The sequence below is a fragment of the Heterodontus francisci genome, chromosome 6 (assembly GCF_036365525.1).
Source record: "Heterodontus francisci isolate sHetFra1 chromosome 6, sHetFra1.hap1, whole genome shotgun sequence".
In the NCBI taxonomy this organism is placed as follows: Eukaryota; Metazoa; Chordata; class Chondrichthyes; order Heterodontiformes; family Heterodontidae; genus Heterodontus; species Heterodontus francisci.
Genome location: NC_090376.1, coordinates 71,708,546 through 71,729,270, shown reverse-complemented (window position 1 = coordinate 71,729,270; position 20,725 = coordinate 71,708,546). Strand labels below are relative to the sequence as shown.

The 20,725-nt window shown below is 43.4% G+C and overlaps 1 protein-coding gene across 6 annotated transcripts in view; it reads right to left on the bottom strand.

Moving 5' to 3' along the window:
* LOC137371388 (ubiquitin carboxyl-terminal hydrolase 35-like) overlaps positions 1-20,725 on the bottom strand; it is a 126,751-nt gene that overhangs the window by 65,839 nt on the left and 40,187 nt on the right. For all 6 annotated transcript variants that reach the window (XM_068033909.1, XM_068033908.1, XM_068033913.1 and 3 more), the window contains 2 exons: positions 18,435-18,536; positions 4,628-4,786 (listed from right to left, as the gene is read on the bottom strand). In XM_068033909.1, the coding sequence (XP_067890010.1) occupies positions 4,628-4,786; positions 18,435-18,536 (261 nt within the window). The remainder of the gene's footprint in view (positions 1-4,627; positions 4,787-18,434; positions 18,537-20,725) is intronic.

Genomic DNA, 20,725 nt, shown 5'->3' with positions numbered 1-20,725 from the left:
GACGCTATCGTGCCCGCGTCTACCACCTCCGCTGGCAACGCGTTCCAGGTACCCACCACCCTCTGCGTAAAGAACTTTCCACACATATCCCCCCTAAACTTTTCCCCTTTCACTTTGAACTCGTGACCCCTAGTATTTGAATCTCCCACTCTGGGAAAAAGCTTCTTACTATCCACCCTATCTATACCGCTCATGATTTTGCACACCTCAATCAGGTCCCCCCACAACCTTCGCCTTTCTAATGAAAATAATCCTAATCTACTCAACCTCTGTCAGTCAGTCTTACGTCGGTAGTGGGCAAATTATTGGAGAGGATTCTGAGAGACAGGATTTATGATTATTTGGAAAAGCATGGTTTGATTAGAGACAGTCAGCATGGCTTTGTGAGGGACAGGTCATGCCTCACAAGCCTTATTGAATTCTTTGAAGATGTAACAAAACACATTGATGAAGGAAGAGCAGTGGATGTGGTGTATATGGATTTTAGCAAGGCGTTTGATAAGGTTCCCCATGGCAGGCTCATTCAGAAAGTAAGGAGGCATGGGATTCAGGGAAAGTTGGCTGTCTGGATACAAAATTGGCTGGCCCATAGAAGTCAGAGGGTGGTAGTAGATGGAAAGTATTCAGCATGGAGCTCGGTGACCAGTGGTGTTCCACAAGGATCTGTTTTGGGACCTCTGCTCTTTGTGATTTTTATAAATGACTTGGATGAGGAAGTGGAAGGCTGGGTTAGCAAGTTTGCCGATGACATGAAGGTTGCTGGAGTTGTGGATAGTGTGGAAGGCTGTTGTAGGTTGCAACGGGACATTGACAGGATGCAGAGCTGGGCTGAGAAGTGGCAGATGGAGTTCAACCTACAAAAGTGTGAAGTGATTCATTTTGGAAGGTCGAATTTGAATGCGGAATACAGGCTTAAAGACAGGATTCTTGGTAGTGTGGAGGAACAGAGGGATCTTGGGGTCCATGTCCATAGATCGCTCAAAGTTGCCACCCAAGTTGATAGGGTTGTTAAGAAGGCGTATGGTGTGTTGGCTTTCATGAACAGGGGGATTGAGTTTAAGAGCCGCGAGGTTATGCTGCAGCTCTATAAGGCCCTGGTTCGACCACACTTGGAATATTGTGTTCAGTTCTGGTCGCCTCATTATAGGAAGGATGTGGAAGCTTTAGAGAGGGTGCAGAGGAGATTTACCAGGATGCGGCCTGGACTGGAGGGCATGTCCTATGAAGAAAGATTGAGGGAGCTAGGGCTTTTCTCATTGGAGCGAAGAAGGATGAGAGCTGACTTGACAGAGGGGTACAAGATGATGAGAGGCATAGATAGAGTGGATAGTCAGAGACTTTTTCCCAGGGTGGAAAGGGCTAATCACCAGGGGGCATAATTTTAAAGGTGATTGGAGGAAGGTTTCGGGGAGATGTCAGAGGTAGGTTCTTTACACAGAGTGGTGGGTGTGTGGAATGCGCTGCCAGCGGTGGTAGTAGAAGCAGATACATTAGGGACATTTAAGCGACTCTTGGATAGGTACATGGATGATAGTAGAATGAAGGGTAGGTAGTTAGTTAGTTTGATCTTAGAGTAGATTAAAGGTTCGGCACAACATCGTGGGCCGAAGGGCCTGTACTGTGCTGTACTGTTCTATGACTTTGTAAACCTCTATCATGTCGCCCCTCCACCTCCGTCGTTCCAGTGAAAATAATCCGAGTTTATCCAACCTCTCCTCATAGCTAATGCCCACCAGACCAGGCAACATCCTGGTAAACCTCTTCTGTACCCTCTCCAAAGCCTCCACGTCCTTCTGGTAGTGTGGCGACCAGAATTGCATGCAATATTCTAAGCGTGGCCTAACTAAGGTTCTGTACAGCTGCAGCATAACTTGCCAATTTTTATACTCTATGCCCTGACCGATGAAGGTAAGCATGCCGAATGCCTTCTTGACTACCTTATCCACCTGCGTTGCCACTTTCAGTAACCTGTGGACCTGTACGCCCAGATCTCTCTGCCTGTCAATACTCCTAAGGGTTCTGCCATTTACTGTATACCTCCCACCTGCATTATACCTTCCAAAATGTATTACCTCACATTAGTCCGGATTAAACTCCATCTGCCATTTCTCCGCCCAAGTCTCCAACCGATCTATATCCTGCTGTATCCTCTGACAATCCTCATCATGATCCGCAACTCCACCAACCTTTGTGTCGTCCGCAAACTTACTAATCAGACCAGCTACATTTTCCTCCAAATCATTTATATATACTACAAACAGCAAAGGTCCCAGCACTGATCCCTGCGGAACACCACTAGTCACATCCCTCCATTCAGAAAAACACCCATCCGCTGTTACCCTCTGTCTTCTGTGACCGAGCCAGTTCTGTATCCATCTTGCCAGCTCACCTCTGATCCAGTGTGACTTCATCTTTTGCACCAGTCTGCCATGCGGGACCTTGTCAAAGGCTTTACTGAAGTCCATATAGACAACATCCACCGCCCTTCCATCATCTTCGTCACTTCCTCAAAAAACTCAATCAAATTAGTAAGACACGACCTCCCCTTCACAAAACCATGCTGTCTCTCGCTAATAAGTTCATTTGTTTCCAAATGGGAGTAAATCCTGTCCCAAAGAATCCTCTCTAATAGTTTACCTACCACTGACGTAAGGCTCACCGGCCTATAATTTCCTGGATTATCCTTACCACCCTTCTTAAACAAAGGAACATTGGCTATTTTCCAGTCCTCTGGGACCTCACCTGTAGCCAATGAGGATGCAAAGATTTCTGTCAAGGCCCCAGCAATTTCTTCCCTTGCCTCCTTCAGTATTCTAGGGTAGATCCCATCAGGCCCTGGGGACTTATCTACCTTGCACCTCCTCCTTTTTGATAATGAGATGACTGAGACTATCTACACTCCCTTCCCTCGGCTCATCATCCACCAAGTCCTTCTCCTTGGTGAATACTGATGCAAAGTACTCATTTAGCACCTCGTCCATTTCCTCTGGCTCCACACATAGATTCCCATCTCTGTCCTTGAGTGGGCCAACCCTTTCCCTGGTTACCCTCTTGCTCTTTATATATGTATAAAAAGCCTGCGCTCAGGTTCCCATCCCCCTGCCAAACTAGTTTAAACCATACCCAACAGCACTAGCAAACCTTCCAGCAAGGATATTTGTCCCAGTTCTGTTCAGCTGTCGACCAGCCGGCTTGTACAGGTCCCACCCAGAACTGGTCCTAATGCCCAGAAATCTGAAGCCCGCCCTCCTGCACCATCTCTCCAGCCATGCATTCATTTGGTGTATTTTCCTTTTTCTATATTCACTAGCACGTGGCCTTGGGAGTAATCCGGAGATTACTACCTTTGAGGTCCTGCTTGCTACTCTTGTTCCTAACTCCCTAAACTCAGCCTGCAGGACCTCATCCCTCTACCATTGGTACAGAGGTGTACCACAACTTCTGGCTGTGCACCCTTGCCCTCCAGAATACTCTGTAGCCACTCTGTGATATCCATGACCCTTGTACCAGGAGGCAACATACCATCTTGGAATCCTGTCTGCAACCACAGAAACACCGATGTGTTCCCTAACTATATAACTATATAATCCCCCATCACTATTGCTCTGATCTTTTCTCCTCTCTCCCTGCACAGCTGAGCCACTCAGTGCTCTGGTCATGACGCTTGCTGCACTCTCCAGAGGAACCCTCGCCCATCGGTACTCAGAACTGAATACCGGTTAGAACGTGGGATGCCCTCCGTGTACTCCTGCACTACCTGCCTTGACCTTCTTGTCTGTCTGGCAGCCATCCAGACCCTCTCTGCCTGGGCCCGCTTAAGCTCCGAGTGACTACCTCCTGAAACGTCCTATCCACTAGATCTCGATCCAAGACCTAATCAATATTTACTTCTTTGAAAAAGGGGCCACCAATGGAACAGCAGAAATTAACCAATGTATTAAAAGTCTGATGAACGTCGTTGACCTGAAATATTAACTCTTTCTCTCTCCACAGATGCTGCCTGACCTCAGAATTTACACATTTTCTGTCTTTATTACGTCTGGTATTGGGGACAATAAATTACTTTCGCCATCAGACCCCAGCTTTTGCTGAGATGAACTAGTTTTCCCTCTTCCCATATAGAGAGGAAATTAGATCTCTAAGTAATGTAAACTCATACCTCCTGCTGGCTTAGGCAACAGATGGAATGTCCCATAACTAATTCGGAAACCTAGTTCTTGGGCAATATAGTGTTGCGATGGTAGGCTTTAGACAGAGCTCTGATGAGCTACTCACCAAAGGTGCAGTTAGAAAAGATGGAGTTTAAGTATGGTAGATCCACAGGCATAATATTAATTACTGCAAAAAAATTTAATTAAATGTGCAAAAATATTTGACTGCATTAAGTTTTCTTAAATAGTAATTCTGATGAAAGGTCACAGACCTGAAACGTTAAATCGGTTTCGCTGCACAGATGCCGCCAGATCTGAGGATTTCCAGCATTTTCTGTTTTTATTTCAGATTTCCAGCATCCGCAGTATTTTGCTGTTGTGTTGAAGTATTTTTACTTACCACGCTGAAAATATCCACTTTATAACACTATTTATACAAACAAATTGAAAAGGAGGAAGTGAACGGATTAATTTACCTTTAGTGCCTCTATGACAGGTTCATATAGGTCAGGAAAGCCTGAAAATCGGAAGATCATGCAGTGCACCAATTCAGACAATTGTTCTAGACAGCTCGTACCAGAGTTAGATTCCTCTTTACATAGTGACGCAACTAATTTGGGAATGTCAGAGACAAGCTGTGGGGTAAAATATGAAATGAATTACTACAAGTAAAACTTTAAGCCTTAAATAAATGCACAATGTCAATATTTGATTGCATTAAGTATTTAAAAAGCATTCCATTTGGTTCAACAACTCATTGCAGTAAGAAGCTCTGACAATACTGTACATGATACAGAATGCCTATGCTCATGATAAACTCAACCCCAATTGACAGCTGGAAATAATTCTAGTTGATAAATTGCACTAATAAAAAAATTAAATGATGAGGCCAATTTTATGAAGGCAATCTCCTGGACTTTTAACAGTAGATTACAATCATGCTTCCCAAAATTTTTCATCCATTAACAGTTACAGAATTATGGCAAGTGCATCTGTGATTTCTGAATATGCATTCTAGAAGGCAAAGTGGAAGGATAGATGTGGGGGCCATGTCTGGAATCTGCCCTTATCAGCCTCCTGGCAGGCAAGATTTCATGTCAGAAGATTGCAGTCATAAAAATCACCCATATATATTAGCTTGACAACAGTGGCGCTTTCAGACAGCACTGGAAGTATACAGCATTGATGAGCTGAAAGAAAAGGCTGAATACATAAAATGTTTTGGTATCTACCGATACCACTGTCAGCTAACGCATTGAAGGCATAGCAGGACATAAGAAATAGGAGTCGTCGGCCATTCAGCCCCTCAAACCTGCCCCGCCATTCAATAAGATCATGGCTGATCTGTCCCAGGCCTCAACGCTTTCAGGCCTGCTCCGCATAACCCTAGACTCCGAGATTTCAAAAATCTATCTACCTCCTCCTTAAATACATTTAGTGACCTAGCCTCCACAACTCTGAGGTAGAGAATTCCAGAGATTCACCTCCCTCTGAGAGAAAATTCCATCGCATCTCAGTTTTAAATATGTGACCCTTTTTTCTGTAACTATGGCCCCTAGTTCGAAATTCCCCCACCAGTGGAAACATATTCTCAACATCTATCCCGTCAAGCCTGCTTAGAATCTTATATGTTTCAATAAGATCACCTCTCATTCTTCTAAACGCCAATGAATAAAGGCCTAACCCGTTTAGTCATTCTTGATAAGACAACCCCTTCATCCCAGGAATCAGCCTAGTGAACCTTTTCTGAACTTCCTCCAATGCTAGTATATCCTTCTTTAAATACGGAGCCAAAACTGTACGCAGTACTCCAGGTGTGGCCTCACCAACACCCTGTACAGTATTAAGACTTGCCTCTTTCTAAACTCTAACCCCCTAGCAATTAAAGCCAAAATTCAATTTGCCTTCCTAATTATTTGCTGCACCTGCATGCTAACCTTTTGTGTTTCATGCACAAGAGCACCCAGATCCATCTGTACTGCAGTATTTTGCAGTCTTTCCCCATCTAAATAATAAATCTACCTTTTTATTCTTCCTACCAAAGTGCATTACCTCACATTTTCCCACATTGAACACCATCTGCCAAGTTTTTGCCCACTCACTTAACCTATCTATATGCCTTTGCAGATTCTTTGTGTCCTCATCACAACATGCCTTCCCACCTATTTTTGTATCAGCAAATTTGGATACACTACACCCTGTCCCTTCCTCTAAATCATTAATAGATAGTAAATAGTTGAGGCCCTGGGACCGATACTTGTGACACCCAACTAGTTACAGCTTTCCAACCTGAAAAAGACCCATTGATCCCAACTCTCTGCCTTGTGTGTTAGCCAGTCCTCAATCCATGCCAACACATTACCCCAATACCCGAAGCTCTTATTTTGTGCAATAACCTTTGATGGGGCACCTTTATCAAACGCCTTCTGAAAATCCAAATACACTACATCTGGTTCCCCTTTATCCACTCTGCTCGTTATATCCTCAAAGAACTCTAGCAAATTTGTTAAACAGGATTTCCTTTTACAAAACCATGTCGACTGTTTGATTGCATTATGTTTTTCTAAATGTCCTATTTCCTCCTTAATAATAGACTCTAGCATTTTCCCCAATTACTGATGCCAAGCTAACTGGGCTGTGGTTTCTTGCTTTGTCTCCCTCCTTTCTTGAATAGGGGTGTCACATTAGCGGTTTTCCAATCCGTTGGTACCCTACCGGAATCCAGTGAGTTTTGGTATATTATGGCCAATGCTTCCACCATCTCTGCAGCCATTTCCTTCAAAATCCTTGGATGCAGGCCATCAGGTCCTATCATCAGGACGTACAGCAAGACTCAAAAGCAAAATCTATTTACTCAGAAAACAGCCCATTTAAAAATAACATTACAGCAAACTGACTAGAGTATATTTAAAGAGAGAGTTTCCACAAAATATAGCAAATAGAACGCTCAACTAAAACTACAGCAACTTCTCCCAATAAAAGCAGGGTGATTTCTCGAGCAAAATGTAGTGATTGGAGAAGAGTTACCTAATTCAAGCTGGATTATTTCGCCAGCAAAGTGCACTGAGTGGAGACTAGTTACATACAATTTAGGTGCATAAAATTCAATCCAAGTCACTAATAGCCAAACAGCCTCCAGGCATGATGGATGAGGTAATTACCCAATCGACTCCATTCTGATCGAGAATAGCTATGTGCATGTCTCTAAATGTACCTGCTGCCACAATGTAAGCCCTACAACCTTAGTGTCTTCTACTTAAAGCAGGGCAGCTGAGCCTGCAATCCTCTTGTTGAGTTGGCAAATGTGGTGTCCATTTAGAGGCAATCTATAGCTGCATGAGAAACAACTCAAGCCACACTTACCACCCAGTTTCCCTTATACAGGTTTATCATAACTTCCTTGTTCTTGTACTTTTCTGCATGCAATTTCATCTGCCACTTGTCTATGTCCTCTTAAAGTTGATTATCTCCTCACAGTTCACAATACTTCCACGTTTTGTGTATTCCACAAATTTTGAAGTTGTGCCCTGGACACCCAAGTCTAGGTCATTTACATCAAGAAAAGCAGGCATCCCAACACCAACCCTGGGGAGCCCCACTATACATCTACCTCCAGTCCAAAAAAACAACGTTCACCACTACCGTTTCCAGTCACTCAGCCATTTTGCAGCCATGCTGCTACTGTTCCTTTTATTCCAAGGGCTCTAACTTTGCTGACAAGTCAGTTATGGGGGCACTTTATCAAATGCCTTTTGGAAGTCCATATGCACCACATCAATCACATTATCCTCATCAACCCTCTCTGATACTTCATCAAAAACCTCAAGCAATTTATACATGATTTGCCCTTAAATCTGTGCTGGCTTTCCAAATTTGTCCAAATGACTAAATTTTGCCCTGAATTATTCCTTCTAAAAGCTTTCTCACCACCAAGGTTAAACAGACAGGCCTGTAGTTGCTGAGCTTATCCTTACACACTTTCTTAAACAAGGATGTAACATTTGCAATTCTCCAGTCCTCTGGCACCACCACCACTGTATCTGAGGAGTGGAAAATTATGCTCAGTGTCTCTCCAATTTCCACCCTTACTTCTCTCAGTATCCTTGGATACATTTCATCTGGTCCTGATGACTTATCAACTTTAAGTACAGCCAGCCTATCTAGTACCTCCTATCAATTATTAGCCCATCCAGTGTCTCAACTCACTCTGCTTTCACCATAACTTGGGCAGCACCTACATCTGTCTTTACCATGGAAGAAAAGTATTTACTACCTCAGCCACATCCCTTGACTCCACGCAAAAATCCCCTTTTGGGTACCTAATTGGCCCTATTCCTCCTTTTACCACCCTTTTGCTATTTATTTGCCTATAGATAGTGTTTAGGCTCCCTTTTACATTAGTTGCTAGTCTCCTCTCAGTCTTTTTGCTTCGCTTATTTGTTTTTTTCACTTGTCCTCTGAATCTTCTATATTCCACCTGGCTCTCTACTGTATTATCCACTAGACATGTAATATGCATACTTTTTCTGCTTCATCTTGCTCTCTATCTCTTTTGTTATCCAGAGATCTCTGGATCGGTTTACCCTACCTTTCCCCCTCGTGGGAACCTTGACTACACCTGAATTATCGCCTCTTTAAAGGTAGCTCATTGTTCAGTAACCGTTACAGTTTTGCCTGACAATCTTCAATTTCAATTTATATGGGACAGATCCATTCAGACTCCACTAAAGTTGACCCTCTGTTGCAACTGAGGCAGGAGGAGTGCAATGTTAATTCAGACCCACTTCTCCACAGGTCACAACATATAAAATACATTTTCCCACTTACCAAAACAGTCAATTAAATACTCTATTTGTCTCCAGAATAAAGCACACCAACCAGGTTTCTTTAACAAAATTATCTGATTATAAACCAAGTCTTAACCAATAATTAAGTAAACATGTGCAAATTGAAATATTAAAACCCCATATTTTTATGCTAGCCCTCACACACATCCAGTTAACCGAGAGAGGAAAAAAAAAAGGGTTTTTGTTTACAGCTGTTACAAAGAAATATAAGGAATAAAAAAAACCACACTGAATATGGAAGTCCTTTGTTTTGGCAAGGTGTCCCAAAGTCGAATAGGGTTGCCACCAGGAATCTTTCCAGGTGATGTTGATGAACAGTCGGTTTTGGGTAGGAAAAGCAATTCAACTACAGAAGGCTTCACTTGAGTCTTACAGCAGGTATGCAGCAACAAAGGTTTCAGTTCTCACATTCGATGCAGAGATTTTTTAAAGATGCAAGGTTTCTGCAAACATTCCAGATTTATTCAAAATACAGGAGGCAAGAGTACCACTTCAACAGGCTTTTGCTTTTCAAAAGCAGGGATTCTTCAAAGAGAGGTAACAGTTGTTTGGATTTTCTTCTAATCCTGGCAGGTCCATATGCAGATCTCCAACTGCCTTTTTTAATCCAAAAGCCAACTGGCTTTTAACAGTTCAAAATGAAACCAAAAACAGGTCAGCAATAATCCTGTAACAGCCATATATCGTGGTCTGTCATTTTCTTGTAAACAACCATCCCTTCAGATTAGAACACCTGTTATGCTTACTAGAAATCATATGTTTTCCAGTACTTGTTCACTGGTCCACCTTTTTGGTGACCTTCCTTTTAAAAAAAACACCCACAAAGTTCAGCAATCTCCAGATGATTCAATGAAATCCTTTTCAGTTTAAAATATAGATGCACAAGTTTTAACAAAAAAAAAAAAAATGGAAACTCTTGTAACACCTCCCCAATTAATTATTTTTACTCTGGATTGCTCTTTGTCCTTTTCCATAGCCAACCTAAACATTATGTAAGAAATGGAACCTTTAATAAACAATACATTTCATAATATAGAATTCTTATAGAAATAGTTCTCCCTCATCAAGAAAGATTCTATAGCGGAAGCTCGGACAGCATAGGCCTGTTATCGCTGCCAAGGATCTGACTTGAGGACAGGCTCTGAAACAAGATATTCGTAAAGCTGATAAGATGCAGCCACAAACCCTCTCTAGACAATTGTCTAGCAGAAGTTTATAAACGATACCAAGCACTAGATAAGGGGAAAGGTGATTTCAGGGGGCAGTGATGGACACAGGGGAGGCGATCACCCCGACACCTCGGGAACCTGCCCTGTACTCATTGGTTAGAAGGGTTCGAACAAGTGATTGACATAGGGTGAATTAAGAGACCCTAGAAATTAAATAAATATACAGGTGCTCAGGAGGAAATCTTCAATCTTCTTCGGACAGGAGAGCTTCGCAAAGCTTTGTTTCAACTGTATGTTAGGCTTTGGCCCAACACTTTGATTAGCTCGAGAAGACTGAAGACCCAGAGGACCTCACCTGCCTCATCAGGCGGGAAGACTGCCAACACTATTCTGCCCCACTGTATGATCTGGGTTTGGCAATCCATTCAATCTGTTACTGGTCATATGACTTTCAGAACATAGAACACACAGAAGGCGGCCATTCAGCCCATCGTATCTGCGCCGGCTGAATAAGCTATCCTCCCAAACTAATCCCACCTTCCAGCACCTGGTCCATAGCCCCACAGGTTACAGCACTTCAGGTGCATGTCCAGGGACCTTTTAAAAGTATTGAGGGTTTCTCCTCATGTCCCCTCCAATTCTTCTACCAATCACCTTAAATCTGTGCCCCCTGGTAACCAACCTCCCCGCCAGGGGAAACAGGTCCTGTCTTTATACTCTATCTAGGCCCCTCAATTTTGTACACCTCAATCAAGTCACCCCTCAGCTTCCTCAATTCCAGGGAACACAACCCCAACCTTTCCAATCTTTCCTCATAGTTGCAACCCTCAACCCCGATAACATTCTTGTAAATCTTCTCTGCACACTCTCCAGTGCAATTATGTCCTTTCTGTAATGTTGTGACCAGAACTGCACGCAATACTCCAGCTGTGGCCTAACCAGCGCTCGATACAGCTCCAGCATCACATCCCCGCCTTTGTATTTTATACTTTGGCCAATAAAGGAAAGCATTCTATATGCCTTCTTCACCACTTTATCTACCTGTCCTGCCACCTTCAGGGACCTGTGGACATGCACTCCAAGATCTCTCACCTCTTCTACCCCTCTCAATATCCTCCCGTTTATTGTGTATTCCCTTGCTTTATTTACCCTCCTCAAATGTATTACCTCTCACTTCTCTGGATTGAATTGCATTTGCCACTTTTCCACCCACTCAACCAAACCATTGATATCATTCTGGAGTCCACGACTCTCCTCCTCACTATTAACTACACGGCTAATTTTTGTGTTATCAGCAAATTTCTCAACCATGCCTCCCACATACAAGTCCAAATCATTAATATATACCACAAACAGCAAGGGACCCAACACAGAGCCCTGTGGAACACCACTGGAAACAGCTTTCCATTCACACAAACATCCATCGACAACTACCCTTCGTTTCCTGTCAGAGCCAATTCTGGATCCAACCTGCCACATTCCCCTGTATCCCATGGGCTTTCATTTTACTGACCAGTCTGCCATGTGGGACTTTATCAAATGCCTTACTAAAATCCATGCAGACCACATCCACTGCACTATCAATCCTCCCTGTTACTTCCTCAAAAAAACTCAATCAAGTTCGTAAGACAGGACCTTCCCCTAAATCCATGCTGACTATCCCTGATTAATCCATGCCTTTCTAAGTGACAGTTTACCCTATCCCTCAGAATAGATTCTAACAATTTACTCACCACCGAGGTCAGACTGACTGGCCTATAATTACCTGGCTTATCCCTCGCACCCCTTTTAAACAATGGTAGGTTTGTAGACCTCCAATCATCTGGTACCTCGCCTGCATCTAGTGTGGATTTGAAGATGATCCTATTTCTATTTAGCTTATGTATCATATTTAAACTACTACTTCATATACCTGCTGCTTCTCAATAAAGTTTAATAAACTACTACATCATTACCTATGAGTTCTTGACTACCTATTTTGTGTACTCTGACTCCTGAACTGAAATCTCATACTTACGTGATGGCTACTGTCCCCTAAATGCTCCCCTACAGACACTTTCTTCACTTGACCCACCTCCTTCCCTAGAACCAAATCCAGCAACACCTCCTTCCTCGTTGGACTGGAAACATACTGATACAGAAAATCCTCCTGAACACACTCCAGAAACTCTTGCTCCTCTCTGGCCTTTACACTATTACTATTCCAGTCTATATTAGGGTAATTAAAGTCTCCAATTATAACTACTCTTCAATTCTTGCACCTCTCGCTAATTTGCTTGCAAATTTGTTCCTCTATATTTTTCCTCCTAGTTAGTGGCCTATAGAACACACCCAACTATGTAACTCTCGTTTCTTAGCTCTAACCAAATGGATTCAGTTCCTGACCCCTCCAGGACATCCTCTCTCTCCAGCACTATAATGTTCTCCTTAATACTGTTACCCCCATCTCCTGTACTTTCTTCCCCATCTTTCCTGAACACCTTGTATCCAGGAATATTTAGTATCCAGTCCTGCCCTTTGAGCCAGATCTCCATTATCGCCACATTATATTTCCATGTGGCTATCTGCGTCTGCAGCTTACCATCCATATTTACCACACTCCACACATTCACATTAAACCTAATTTAGCCATTACTATTCTCTCTTACTATGACCCCCACCAAATGCTTTACTCTTCTCTACTCCAGTCTCTCCTAATTCTCTGTTCATCTGTGTTTTACTCTCCAAAATTGCCTTCTGGTTCCCACTTCCCTGCCAAGTTAGATTGAAACCCTCCCCCATAGCCCTAGCAAATCACCCCAGAAGGACATTGGGCCCAGCTCTTATTTAATTTCCTGCAGAATTAATTTAAACAAATACATTTAACTGGTATAGTCCTATAACAAAAACACAAGTACTGCAGTGCACAATACTGTAGATATTTTACTAACTGTCTAACCTGCTTTAAATTCTCCCCATTGTATGTTGGCCAGTATTTCCAAAAAGCAATCATTTAAGGTTATATGCAATTAAATCAAAACATTTTAAAAGTTCAGGAACGCTCCTGTCCAAACAAACATTTCAAATTATTGCTGCAGTGAAGTCACTTTACTTTAACATGTTTTCATGTAAATTTCCCATTAGGAAAGATCTTCATTTCATAGGGAGAAATCATTTTTCCTTCCTTTTCAGGAGACATGTAGTGAGCTTGCTGTTATTTCTCGATAAATACTGTTCATTATAATATTTGATGAAAATGGTATAAATCCAGTAAAATAGTCAGGGTATCCCATCTCACTTTGCTCCAGCATTTTAGTGGGAAACTCAAGGTTGGGGATTTGAGGGGGAGGTGGGGGTGTTCCTGCCTTTCTGTGAACAAAAAAATATATAGTTTGCAAGCTAAAAAGACAAGGAATGCTGAAGTCTTCAAAACTAACATAACACCCAAGTTAAGAGATGGCCCATAGCTCAATATGGGGGTTGGTTGCGGAGACCGACACACTGAAACGATCCATAACATGTAAATAACTTTAGCACAAGACTTGAGGGCACGTCGCAAGGCTGGAAGCAAGTTGGTACTCCAAACAGGGCCTTGCACCCTCCTGGGAAGGATATGCTGTTTCTTCAGCCAACATAGGAGATAAGGCCTAGCAGTACATGGCATGATCCATCTGAAGTCAGTTAACTGTCAGTATAGTAGGATAATCAATGACTAGAAGCCAAGAACAGATGTGTACACACAGCCCAAGAGTGTAAAGATAGAACATCCTCCTTCTAAAAGTTAGAATTCTCATGACAATTAGAAGTCCACAGCCAAGCAGGCAACCGGGACTGATAACCACAGGCCAAGGAACCAGTTTATAACACTTCATCATTTAATGTAATCTGAAGACAGTTGTGAAATAACACTGTTCTGTCAATATATATTAAAACCTCTTGTTAAATGAACTCCTCGTACCCAAACCACATGCAAGTCATCATTGAAGGATCAACAACCCTTGATTGGGGTACTAACAAGGCAAGAAATCCACTTTCACCATTCAATTTGAGCACCAAGAAATGGTCAAGTGTCATGTGGGATAATTTGCTCTTCTAGGTTCACATTCGATGACAAAGCTTTTCCTGTGTACCTCCAATGCAGAAGTCCTCGAGGCGGCCAACATCCTCAGCATATACACCCTACTGAGCCAGCGGCGCTCAAGATAGCTTGGCCATGTGAGCCGCATGGAAGATGGCAGGATCCCCAAAGACACATTGTACAGCATGTTCGTCACTGGTATCAGACCCACCGGCCGTCCATGTCTCCGCTTTAAAGACGTCTGCAAATGCGACATGAAGTCCTGTGACATTGATCACAAGTCATGGGAGTCAGTTGCCAGTGATCGCCAGAGCTGGCGGACAGCCATAAAGGCAGGGCTAAAGTGTGGCGAGTTGAAGAGACTTAGCAGTTGGCAGGAAAAAAGACAGAAGCGCAAGGAGAGAGCCAACTGTGAAACAGCCCCGACAACCTATTTTATCTTCAGCACCTGTGGAAGAGTCTGCCACTCTAGAATTGGCCTTTATAGCGAATCCAGGCGCTGCTTCACAAACCACTTACCACCTCGAGGCGCTTACCCATTGTCTCTCCAAATAAGGAGGCCAAAAGAAAAAGAGTTTTCAGTTATTTAAAAAATAAAAAATGGGTTACCCACAGGTGGTGAACTAGACACTGACAAAATGTTTACATCTCGTGATAAATCCATTTTCAGCTGCAGTAATTTGAAACGCACCAAATTACTGTGCAAACAGATCACTGAATTTTTTTTTTAAAAGAAGTTTTTAAATTATGTTCCAAAACATGGCTCAATTTCACAGATCCATGGCAGATTAAGTTTGGTGATTTGCAAATGAGTTTGAGCATAAAGTTGAGAGTAAACACTCCTCAAAATATCCGAATGCTCCTAAAATGTTGGAAATTCTAGCCTGAGATTACTATTTAAAGATCTTCCGTTTCAAGACTTCTTTTGTTACAGATAAAAAGTTTGATGCTCCTTCAGTAAATTTACTAAAGATCATTCCACACCACTCAGCAAAATAAAAGTTAACCCAGTGAAAATACAGTCTACCTTTGTACTTTTCTTTGGCCTCCTTATCGTGAGACAATGGGTAAGCACCTGGAGGTGGTCAGTGGTGTGTGGAGCAGCGCCTGGAGATGCTATAAAGGCCAATTCTAGAGTGACAGACTCTTCCACAGGTGCTGCAGAAAAATCTGTTTGTCGGGGCTGTTACACAGTTGGCTCTCCCCTCGCGCTTCTGTCTTTTTTCCTGCCAACTGCTAAGTCTCTTCGACTCGCCACACTTTAGCCCCGCCTTTATGGCTGCCCACCAGCTCTGGTGATCGCTGGCAACTGACTCCCATGACTTGTGATCAATGTCACAGGACTTCATGTCACATTTGCAGACGTCTTTAAAGCGGAGACATGGACGGCCGGTGGGTCTGATACCAGTGGCGAGCTCGCTGTACAATGTGTCTTTGGGGATCCTGCCATCTTCCATGCGGCTCACATGGCCAAGCCATCTCAAGCACCGCTGACTCAGTCGTGTGTAAAGGCTGGGGATGTTGGCCGCCTCGAGGACTTCTGTGTTGGAGATACGGTCCTGCCACCTGATGCCAAGGATTCTCCGGAGGCAGTGAAGATGGAATGAATTGAGACGTCGCTCTTGGCTGACATACGTTGTCCAGGCCTCGCTGCCATAGAGCAAGGTACTGAGGTCACAGGCTTGATGCACTCGGACTTTTGTGTTCCGTGTCAGTGCGCCATTTTCCCACACTCTTTTGGCCAGTCTGGACATAGCAGTGGAAGCCTTTCCCATGTGCTTGTTGATTTCTGCATCGAGAGACAGGTTACTGGTGATAGTTGAGCCTAGGTAGGTGAACTCTTGAACCACTTCCAGAGCGTGGTCGCCGGTATTGATGGATGGAGCATTTCTGACATCCTGTCCCATGATGTTAGTTTTCTTGAGGCTGATGGTTAGGCCAAATTTGTTGCAGGCAGCCGCAAACCTGTCGATGAGACTCTGCAGGCATTCTTCAGTGTGAGATGTTAAAGCAGCATCGTCAGCAAAGAGGAGTTCCCTGATGAGGACTTTCCGTACTTTGGACTTTGCTCTTAGACAGGCAAGGTTGAACAACCTGCCACCTGATCCTGTGTGGAGGAAAATTCCTTCTTCAGAGGACTTGAACGCATGAGAGAGCAGCAGGGAGAAGAAAATCCCAAACAGTGTGGGTGCGAGAACACAGCCCTGTTTCACGCTCAGGATAGGAAAGGGCTCTGATGAGATGCCGCTATGCTGAATTGTGCCTTTCATATTGTCATGGAATGAGGTGATGATACTTAGTAGCTTTGGTGGACATCCAATCTTTTCTAGTAGTCTGAGGAGACCACGTCTGCTGACGAGGTCAAAGGCTTTGGTGAGATCAATGACAGCAATGTAGAAGGGCATCTGTTGTTCGCGGCATTTCTCCTCTATCTGATGAAGGGAGAACAGCATGTCAATGGTCGTTCTCTCTGTACGAAAGCCACACTGTGCCTCAGGGTAGGCATGCTCAGCCAGCTTCTGGAGCCTGTTTAAAGCAACTCGAGCAAAGACTTTCCCCACTATGCTGAGCAGGGAGATTCCACGGTAGTTGTTGCAGTCACCGCAGTCAACTTTGTTTTTATATTGAGGGTGACGATATTGGCATCGCGCATGTCCTGAGGTACTGCTCCCTCGTCCCAGCACAGGCAAAGCAGTTCATGTAGTGCTGAGAGTATAGCAGGCTTGGCACTCTTGATTATTTCAGGGGTAATGCTGTCCTTCCCAGGGGCTTTTCCGCTGGCTTGAGAATCAATGGCATCACCGAGTTCCGATTTTGTTGGCTATACGCCCAGCTCATCCAGGCTGGGCTGCATGAGGGCAGTCTCAGTGACAGCATTCTCCCTGGAGTACAGTTCTAGGTAGTGCTCTACCCAGCTGTCCATTTGCTTGCGTTGGTCAGTGATTATGTCCCCTGATTTAGATTTGAGGGGGGCGATCTTCTTGATGGTTGACCCAAAAGCTCTTAATGCTATCATACATTCCTCTGATGTTTCCAGTGACTGAGGCCAGCTGAATATGACTGCATAGGTGTTGCCAGTAGTCATTTGCGCAGCACCTGGCTGTTTTGTGCAGTGCTTCTGGCTGCTTTAAGTGCTACGGATGTTAACTCGCTTTCTTGTAGTTCAACAGTGCAATGCGCTTAGCAGCTATGACAGGTTCCAGCTCTTCAATATGAGATTGAAATCAGTCTGCATTCCTCTTCACACTTTTGCCGTAGGTGGTCAAAGCTGACTCATAGATGGCGTCTCTGATGTGAGCCCACTTGGCCTCAGCATTCCCTGTGGGAGTGTTTTGAAGGGCTTTTTCAAGTGAATTTAGAAACTTATGTAACAGCTGTGGATGAGAAATTCTGCTAGTTTTGATGCATAGGCGGCCCTTCTGCTTGGAGTAATGCAGCTTCTTTGGTTTGAGTCTAACCTTGCTGCACACCAGGGAATGGTCGGTGTCGCAGTCCGCACTGTGAAAGCTGCGTGTGATTTGAACATTGTTTAAAGAGGCTCGCCTTGTGACGATGAGGTCTAGCTGGTGCCAACGATGCGATCTTGGGTACCTCCATGAAACCTGGTGACAGGGTTTAGTGTGAAAGAACTAGTTGGTGATGCAGAGGTTATGATAGGTACACAACACAAGCAGTCTCTGTCCATTCTCATTCATCCTTCCAACACCATAGCGCCCAAGGCACAAGTACCTCTGTACTAAACCACTCATAACAGTCAAAAAGCAGCCAGTATGATGACCTGATGCATGGCCATCTTTGCAGCATACCTTATAGCTTGTTTCTATCTACTCTGCCCAGTCTATTCATAGTTTTTCAGCTCTGTGGAGCTGAATGGAGAAGTAGGTGCAACCAAATCTGCACTCAGATCAAAATGTATGTCTACAATACCTGGTGATCTAACAAAACTGCTTTAAGTATTCTACTCAGGGCCTATTTCACATAGCATCCAGTAACAATTCTGAATTGCTACAAAGCACCACTTTTTTCCCCTGCAAGTATTGCAGTTTAAGTTCCAAATCTATAGCTGTCAAAGAGGTTCTGTTAATGTTTATGTGATGTTAAAAATCACAGTACATTTATAGTGCTGAATCAAAGGTTCTAGTAAAATGGTCAAAAACTTTCCCATCACACACACTTCCCTTCCCTCTAGAAGGCGAATGTTAATACTTGCCACATGGAAAGCTTCTGGTGAATGTTGGAAACTAAGCAGCATGTATTTCAGAACATCAAGCGCTCCTGCTCTTACAATTGGATAAAAGAGCCTCGAGAACACCTGGAAGATATAAAGCTTACATCAATGGCTGACCTAAAGAACAAAAGAACTTGTATTTATATAGCACACGAGGTTCCAAAGTGCTTCACAGCCAAGTACTTTTAAAGCATCGTCACTATTTTAATATAGGGAAATGTGGCAGCCAATTTGCATACAAGAAATACTATGCATTATCAAAGTATATTTCTTAACATCTTCCAGAATATATAAATGCTGTATATTAACATTCTAGCCTTTTAATTCATTACTAGACTGTGGAAATTAATGCTTCAGTGAAAAATGACAACCTCCAGCTCACAGAATGGCACATCAACATAATTTCATCCTTGAAATCAATGAGCAACCCAGTTACTATTAAATTAAGGACAGCTGTGCGTTTTGGATTTGCACCCAACAGGACCTGGACCCAGAATCTTAATTTAAGTCAATCAATTGGGAGATATTTGATCCTGCATCTACAGAAAGGACCAACCCACTGTTACATCCAATATCGCCAAATATATGTTCTGTACAAAACATACTACAACCAAAAGAACTTGCAGAGATGAAAGTTAATATTTTCTAAAATCAACTCAGGAACCACAAATTCAAGTATTTAAAATAACCCAATTGGAAACAAGGCAGGTAGATAGAAACAATTCCATCCAGAGAAAAGTTCCTTTTAGCCTACTCAAATATACCTTTACCGTAACACAAGATGATCAGCTACTGCATCACTGCAATTCCTTCCCCCTGCCCCAATTCCTAAAATAGCCATGCCAGCAATCTAGAAATAAAATCGGCAATTAAAGTACTGAATCACGAGCTCCAAGTCTGTACTCAATAGGAGCCAAGTCAGACTGCTCAAAAATTTCATGGAAGAGCCTTACATCCTGCATAACCAGATGTCTTTTATTCCATTAGTCTGCACTAAATTTAAACCTACATCTTGGGAGGGGGAAAAAAGGCAAAATTGTAAACTTGAAAATTGGCCAAGATGCAAAACTACAATTGTCAATTAGGCAGAGTATGATCAACTTTCAAACAAGTGGGATCAACTACCCAGTTCCAATGTTTCATAATTTATTTTTCTACTTTTCAGTTACATTTGATTCTTGGTGGCCTGTTACAACACTTTACTACATCCATCAAGAGCCATTTCATCACAGTTAAAGTAATAAGCTTTAAGAAGTTATTTTGCGTGAATGAAGACAGAACAGCAGCTAAGCAGTGCAACAGTATACAGGTTAGTGCATAAAATTCAATTCAGCACATGGCAAGTCATTTAAGAAACGCTGTTATTTTTTTTTTTTTTTTAATTCATTCGTGGGACGTAGGCATCGATGGCCAAGCCAGCATATATTGCCCATCCCGGACTGCCCTTGAGAAGGTGGCGGCGAGATGCCTTTTTGAACTGCTGCAGTCCTTGGGGTGTAGGTACACCCACAGTGCTGTTAGGAAGAGTTCCAGGATTTTGACTCAGCGACAGTGAAGGAATGGCGATATAGTTCCCAGTCATGATGGTGTGTGGCTTGGAGGGGAACTTGCAGGTGGCGGTGTTCCCATGCATCTGCTGCCCTGGTCTTTCTAGGTGGTAGAGGTCACGTGTTTGGAAGCTGCAGTGCATCTTGTATATAGTACACAGCTGCCCCATTGCGTCGGTGGGGGAGGGAGTGAATGTTGAAGGTGGTGAATGGGATGCCAATTAAGCGGGCTCTTTTGTCCTGGATGGTGTTGAGCTTCGAGATTGTTGTTGGAGCTGTACCCATCCAGGCAAGTGGAGAATATTCCATCACACTCCTGACTCGTGCCTTGTAGATGGTGGACAGGCATTGGGGAGACAGGTGACTAGTTACTCGCCGCAGAATTCCCAGCATCTGACCTGCTCTTGTAGCCACAGCATTTATGTGGCTAGTCCAGTTCAGTTTCTGGTCAATGGTGACCCCCAGGATGTTGATAGGTGGGGGAATTCAACAACGGTAATGCCATTGAACATCAAGGAGAGATGGTTAGATTCTCTCATGCTCGAGATGCTCATTGCCTGGCACTTGTGGCGTGAATGTTACTTGCCACATCAACCCAAGCCTGGATTGTTGTGCAGGTCTTGCTGCATGTGGACATGGGCTGCTTCAGTATCTGAGTCGTCGTGAATGGTGCTGAACATTGCGCAGTGAACATCCCCACTTCTGACTTTATGATGAAGGAAAGGT